Source organism: Portunus trituberculatus, chromosome 27 (assembly GCF_017591435.1).
Source record: "Portunus trituberculatus isolate SZX2019 chromosome 27, ASM1759143v1, whole genome shotgun sequence".
NCBI classification, from domain to species: Eukaryota; Metazoa; Arthropoda; class Malacostraca; order Decapoda; family Portunidae; genus Portunus; species Portunus trituberculatus.
This window is the reverse complement of record NC_059281.1, coordinates 14,514,902-14,522,401: the sequence shown is the minus strand read 5'-3', so window position 1 is coordinate 14,522,401 and position 7,500 is coordinate 14,514,902. Positions and strand designations below refer to the sequence as shown.

Genomic DNA, 7,500 nt, shown 5'->3' with positions numbered 1-7,500 from the left:
ACTACCATGCAGTATTCTTTGCCTTGTGTATACACGCTGAACAGGTAACGCTCAGACAAGTAACGTAACATTGACAACCCAGGCAGTGGTGAGGTAATTGTGGCAGGCCACACTGGGAACCGGATGGGGAAGGGAGATTCCAGGTTTTGGTGGGGTGGCTGGAATAAGCAGGCAGGCGACAGCCACCTCCCCTCCCCCCACCTCCTCCTCCTCTTCCCCTCCTCCTCTTACGTTACCTAAGTTGTTTTTTACAGCACTCTGGTGACACCTGGACACCCGTAGTAGTGTCCACCTAGTCACCCACTCACCACTCAAACACCGAGTCCTTTATCCCCCATGAGTCATGACGCACCCAATGTTTCCCCTCAGCACAGAGGCAGGCCGCCGCCACCCCGCGCACCCGCCCCCCTCACCTCCCCTCTCCAGTACCCAAACATCTCCGTCCAGGTTTTATTTGTCTTGTAAATTTTTCATGATGTTCTCTTAGTTTCTCACTCTCCATTCCCTTTCTCAGTAATGTTCCCGCATGAGCTGAGGCATTCTTCCCCCACACTGTCAGGTTCCTCAGCCCTCCTTTCCAAATGTTCTGAGTCTCACCAGATGTATATTATGTCCGCCTGTAACTCTTCCAGCCGTATACTTAATACACCCATGACTTTATATTTCTAGGTAGGCATTTCCTCCATGCGTTTCTCTCAGCACCTTTGATGTCCTTTCCCTAACTATAATATATATATATATATATATATATATATGGTATTACCCTTAAAGTGCAACATATTTGTGTAGGTTTCCTTAATTCTTTGTGAGTTCTCTTGACAGGTCCCAGTGCTATCGTGTTAGTCACCTCCCACTTTTCTCACCTCCATTCACGTTTCATTGGTGCTCTGTCGCCTTGTTTAGATGCTTAGTGCCTCGCCTCCCCATGCCCGTGCCGCCTCAGAGCAGGCCCTCATTGCTGCTCGACTCCCACAGGTCTGGTGCTGAAGGATATCATCGAGAAGTACTTCGTGTCACCTACGCTGCTTCGTGTGGTGCGTGTGGCCAAGGTGGGGCGAGTGCTGCGTCTGGTGAAGGGCGCCAAGGGTATCCGAACACTGCTCTTCGCTCTGGCCATGTCCCTGCCGGCGCTCTTCAACATCTGTCTCCTCCTTTTCCTTGTCATGTTCATCTTTGCTATATTCGGCATGTCCTTCTTCATGAACGTGAAGCACACAGGTGGACTGGACTCAGTGTACAACTTCGAGACATTCTTTCAGTCCTTCATCCTCTTGTTCCAAATGATGACATCAGCGGGGTGGGACAGTGTGCTGAGCGGGATTGTGAACGAGAAAGATTGTGATCCGCCTAACCCCGAGGTGGGTGACCCTGGTAACTGTGGTAACCAAGCCATTGGGATTGCTTACCTGCTGGGCTACCTGGTGATCAGTTTCCTCATCGTGATCAACATGTACATCGCCGTCATCTTGGAAAACTATTCACAAGCCACAGAAGATGTAGAAGAAGGTCTCACAGACGACGACTACGACATGTACTACGAGATATGGCAGCAGTTTGACCCCAAGGGCACCCAGTACATCGTGTTCTCACAGGTCTCAGACTTCCTCGACGTCCTGGAGCCGCCGCTGCAGATTCACAAGCCCAACAAGTACAAAATTGTGTCAATGGACATTACCATCTGCAAGGGCGACATGGTGTTTTGTGTGGACGTCCTCGACGCCCTCACCAAGGACTTCTTTGCCCGTAAGGGCAATCCCGTAGAGGACTCTGCCGACATGGGTGATGTAGGGCCCCCGCAGGACCGGCCGGGATACGAGCCTGTGTCGTCAACGCTGTGGAGGCAGCGGGAAGAGTACTGCGCCCGCCTGATCCAGCAGGCGTGGCGCAGACACCGGCAGCAAAAGGACCAATCGTCCCTGTCCGGTGGAGAGTCCCAAGAGGAGCTGAAGCAGGCGGACACGGCCGTCCTGGTCGAGAGCGACGGTTACGTCACAAAAAACGGCCATAAGGTGGTGATACACTCGCGGTCACCATCCCTCACCTCACGCTCCACTGACGTGTGACCCCAAGGCGAGTACCTCACTTGTTGCTGCTTCTTGACCCGCGCCGCCCGCCCCACCCCGCCCCGCCCCGCCCCGCCCCGCCTTGCCTCGCCTCGGGCTCTGGCGCCGCCGCCCACCCCTCGGGGCTCTCTGAGCCCCACATTGTCGGTCGCGCCTTCCCTATTCGGGCACGCCGCACTCTTAATGCCTTGTTGTTTATGTTTGTTGTGCGACCCCATAGCCCGCAGCCCGTAGCCGCCTCCCGCAGCCCATCCACAGCCCCAGTCCGCTGATCACAATCCAGCTCGCAGTCCACAGCCCCGACCCCGCCCCGCCCTGCCCCATCTGGCAAGCCCCATCACATCCCACCCACACCTGAGTTTCTCTATTACTCTGGCCGAGACCTCTCGCCGTGCCCCGAGCGCTGGGGGCTGGCGTCCTGGTGCTGTGAGGACTGCGTCGCCTCACCGGCGTAGGGCTTCCGGCCACTGGCGAGCTGGCCGAGACTGGGCACCTGCCGCCCACACCCCTACCGGCCGCCTATACCTGCCAGCGGCCGCCTACACCCTCCAACGACCGCCACACCCACCAGCGGCCGCCCACACCCGCCCACGCCCACAGTATTGTTGCCGTGTATGAAACACCGGCCACACCTCTACCCTGGTCGGGGCGGCGCGGGGCCGAGGCGGGGCCGCCCCGGCAGTGGCTACGTGTACCACCCAGCTGACAGCATAATTAGTGCATGAGGCCCCAACGCCCTTACCACTGTAGCCCAGCATAATACGCCAAGCAGGTGCTAACTGCCCCGCCCCGCCCCGCCCCCTGCAGGCTCCCCACCCACCACCTGCTGCCCCATCTTTTCCTGGTGCTCAGGATCTCCCAACCACTTCCGCACCCTCACCGCGCGACGCCCGGGGCTGCGCCTTCCCGATACCACCTTGTCCTGCGGGAGTGAGTGTTGACGGTGTGCCAGGGAGCTCTCCTCCCTCTTCCCCAAGTGGAGGCCGCCCCGATGACGCCGCCCTCAACCTCCTCTCGCCTCCACATCCCCGTCACGTCCTCTTCCCAGCCACCCATGTCCTGTCCCGGCTCAGAATTTCCCATTGTCCTCTCTTGGCTTACTGTGGGGCACCCCGCCCCGCCCGCCCCGCCCCGCCGGTCACGGGGCCACACACAGCCCGGGCGACATGGCCTTAAGTCTGGTGTAGTGTTACCAGTCCGGATTGTTTCCTGCACAATATTCTCTGTCGACACGCAGTTATGGAGGTAATTAATTTTTAGATGATCCTACTATAAGGTTACGCTGTGCATAATAATAAAAATAACTATTTTATATTTATGATGATACAAGTGAAAGTAAAGTCTAAGAGGCGCCTCCTGCATGAGCCAGCTGAGCACCCGGCGGGGCCAGACCGGCGGCGGCGGCGGCCCGCGTCCCTTCCCCGCCAGCCGCCGCCGCCAGCCGCCCTCCGCCGCCCAGGCAGCAGCTGGTGGAGGCTGCGGGCCGGCGTGGAGGAGCCGCGCACTGGTCCACTGGTCTTACACTTCATAACCATACATGTAGCATAGGAATATTGTTGAAAATTTTGCCATGGAACTTTTATCTGAGTGATGGAAAACTATGATGGAATCTTCGCTCCCATAGTAATACTCGAGGCTTGAGTGTGCTGGCAGGCGAGGGGCGGGCCGTCCCCCCGGGCCCCGTCCCTCGCCACTCAACAGCGGCTTGTATCTGCAGACACTAAGTTTTAAGAGAGAGCGCTGTGAACCTTCCTACTGGTACACGTCTTAGTTGGTAAGGCGCCCCGGCACCTGCTGTACCCCTCGGTTGCCCGCCCTCATGTGATACACTTGTGTAATATTCAAATTGTTATATTCTTGATAAGCAGGTTTGTTTTCTATTATACCGGCCGCCACGCGTGACGTGCTCAGCTGCACCCGCGTCAGCTGCGGCGACGGACAGCAAGGGCGGGTTGGCGCGGCCTGGGTACGGGCCACCGCCCTTCCCCGGGTGGCCCCACCCCGCCCCGCCCCACCCCGCCCTTAAATCCCACACCCCACCTCAGTTATTGTCTCAAAAGATGCAACAACAACAACTGGTCAAAATCAGGTGTAGTGGCCCCAGCCCCTTACTTTCCGCGCCAACAGGCGGCCGCCCAGCCCTCCCCGTGTTGTGGAGGCCCCACCACGCCCCTCAGTGTGCCCCCTCCCCCCTCCTTGGTTCCCCGCCCTCAGCCCCGCCCCCTCCACGACGCCGCCTGCCGCCCGTGTAATTCACTGGTCTGTCTCTCAAGCTGATAATGATAATCTTATGATGAAAAACGGCTTTACTTTCATTCTACATTTCGCCTTTTTGCTTGCACTTTGTAAAATGTTTTGAATTCCACAGTTTGTACTATATTATCTGTACATAATACGTCATCGAATAAATTTTTGATAATTTACCACGAAGAAATGTTGAATTTTACTGTCCGTCCAAAACACACACACACACACACACACACACACACAGGCGGTGATGGGTGGGGCGCAGGTACAGGCCCTGCCCATCACTCGCCACTGGAATGAGTCTTGCCTTGATTATTTTCTCAACCTGTTCTAATGATTTTAGCGAGACAAATGTTGACACTCCCTGTTGGTCGCCATTTCTTTTCCTTCCCTCTTTTCTTAAGGTTAATTAAAGGAGCTTGGCTATTTAGATGAGTTTACCATGAATTACTTTGTGTTCTTCATTATTATTACCATTATTATTATTATTATTATTATTATTATTGCTATTATTAAAACTATTATTATTATTATTTTCATTATTATTATTATTATTATTATTATTACTATCATCATTATTATTATTTTCGTGTGAGAGCCAATGCACAGATGCGTTAGGACGGATCATTTCTTTTGTACAATGATGATAATAAAAAAATCATGAATATCGTAGTACTTCCTGTATAAAATCCTTTCTCTCTCTCTCTCTCTCTCTCTCTCTCTCTCTCTCTCTCTCTCTCTCTCTCTCTATATATATATATATATATATATATATATATATATATATATATATATATATATATATATATATATATATATATATATCGCGAACAATCATTAGGTAGAACTCAAGACCAAATATTATCGTAGTACATTAGATTATATATAGATTTCAAGACAGTCACGTGTGTGTGTGTGTGTGTGTGTGTGTGTGTGTGTGTGTTTCAGAGGGCTCTGCAGTGAAGCCGTGACCTGGGCTTCCTAATGAGGTCAGTATGATATCGACGGGTCATGGGACGAGTGATATACAAAGGATACTACAAAAAAAAAAAAAAGTAATGGTAAGGATGATGAAGTAATGTAAATGAAGCAAATAGTCAAAATGTTACTCAAGGCAATATTTACTTGAGGGACTCTTAGTTCATGAAGTCCAGACCACAAGGACTCTATGCAGTTACTTGTTTTATTTTTTAGAATCATGATAAGATGCACACGCTGAACTGGTAAAAATGTCTTATTTCTACTTGTTACACATGTCAGGTAAATAAGGGACTAACATTATTAGAATATATACACGATTATCCAGGTGTGAAAGACATAATTAGTCTTCTATCATAGAGAGAAAAATCAGAAACTCACTTTTTATACGAAATGCAGATAAATTAAGAATCAATATAAGACAGTACCCTTAATTGTAAGATCCAATGACCTAGCTATGAAAGACCTTTTTCCGTTTCTCCTCCTCCTCCTCCTCCTCGTCTGTCAAAATTTTCATGGGTTACCTATCTAAATTTCCTTGTGGTGGACAGCGGCGAGGACAGGGATATGGTTAGACCGGCACAGTGGCCATGGCGACCACAGACATACTGCTTTGACACCATCACATGCAATATACGAAGGATAATGATGCAACACACTAACTAGAAACACAGGATCTGTAGGAAGAGAGGGACACTGACGAAGAGATGGGTGGATGGAGTCAAAACGAAGACACGAGAGGTAAATTCATCAATAAATATAATTGTACGTAACATTCAGGCCATGGACGAGGCTCATACTTAACAGGGACTCTATTTGACTTGATCTAATGATGCAGAGAGGGGGAAAGAATAGACGTCCTGTGAATGAGACTGTACGAGGAGGAGCTGCCGTGCCCGTGTGCCTTTGTCATGAGTCACCTCCCTCGCCCTTGCCATCCAGCCCGGCCCGCCCTTTCACAATGTTTTCTTATCTCCTCATTGCCATTGATCTCTGTAACTTGTTGATTTGGGTCTTTTTACGCTGCTGCATTATTCTGAAGGGGATGCTCACCCTTAAAATTGATTGATTACTCGAGTAAAATAAGGAGTTTGTCCATACGCGGCCTTGTTCCATGGGACCTCCCGGCTCCTGCTCTCCCACTCCCTCCCGTCACAAGCCTTACTAGAATATTTCAGTAGTAAAAAATTATTATACGCCTAACAACCGAACCTCATTTTAGTTTACAAATCAGTGTAAAATCAATAAAAAGGACCAAATGTATAAGGGAGGAAATTGAGAGGATAGACTGAGGAAGCGATTCGGACGAGTTGCCTTCTTTTCCATCCCCAAGTCCGGAAACTTCAGAAAGTCATTAAACCCTTTCCCACTCCCCACCGGACCGAGCAGCACCCTCACCATATATCACACCACAAAACACCGCTAAAATATTCCCTTCCCGGACTTTGATATCCCTTAGGTCGGTGTGAAATAGTGATAGATGGCTGAAAATGTATCCTCGTATTATTGGAACGCCTGAAGGAAGGATGGTGGGGCTGTGTGTGTCTGTCTGATGAACCCCTATTATGCCGCTCATGTAGTGCTCCCAGCCCGCCTGTAGCCCAGCATACGGTAGATTTGGCGTCCGAGTAGCTAAATTCCCGCCCGAGGACCAGCCATGACGGAGTACAAGTTGGTGGTGGTCGGAGGTAAGTGTTTGGGAGAGGCACCTGTTTCTTCTTTGCCTCCTTTCCTCCTCTCTCCTCTTTCCTCCTCCACTCCTCCTTCTCCACCGTCCCTCCCGAGTCCTTCCATTGGTCGTGGGTTGGAGGGAAGCTGCCCAGCCCCGCCCCGCCCCGCCCTGTCCCGTCCCACCCCGCCCCTCCTTGTATATTTAGCTCTGTGTCTTGCCAAATGTTGCATCTCACTTGATGTGTTGACACTTGCATATCACACTTCACCTGTAGTGCCTCCCCAAGACACCTGCATTCACCTGACCCTAATTACCATTCACCTGCTTCAGTACACCTGCAGATTTTTTTTTTTTTTTGTACATTTATCCTTGTAACACCTAGTTAGTATTATATCTGTAGGGTCTCGCATGTTATCTGCAGCACCTGAATGTTAACACAGCTGATAGGATGTCACAGCAACACTACCTGGAGGAATTAACCAGTTCAGTACTATGATGCATTTTTCATATCCATCCTATCTACTATTTGGACATTTTATA

The 7,500-nt window shown here is 50.8% G+C and overlaps 2 protein-coding genes across 2 annotated transcripts in view; both read left to right on the top strand.

Moving 5' to 3' along the window:
- The window catches only part of LOC123509629 (sodium channel protein para-like), a 91,220-nt gene extending 86,723 nt beyond the window's left edge, over positions 1-4,497 (top strand). Inside the window, 1 exon segment of the mRNA XM_045264062.1 lies at positions 976-4,497. Within this exon segment, the coding sequence (XP_045119997.1) occupies positions 976-2,063 (1,088 nt within the window). The 3' untranslated portion in view covers positions 2,064-4,497.
- Positions 4,498-6,781: 2,284 nt separating this feature from the next.
- Positions 6,782-7,500, top strand: part of LOC123509663 (GTPase HRas) — a 12,713-nt gene continuing 11,994 nt past the window's right edge. Inside the window, exon 1 of the mRNA XM_045264123.1 lies at positions 6,782-6,976. Coding sequence (XP_045120058.1) covers positions 6,946-6,976 — 31 coding nt within the window. The 5' untranslated portion in view covers positions 6,782-6,945. The remainder of the gene's footprint in view (positions 6,977-7,500) is intronic.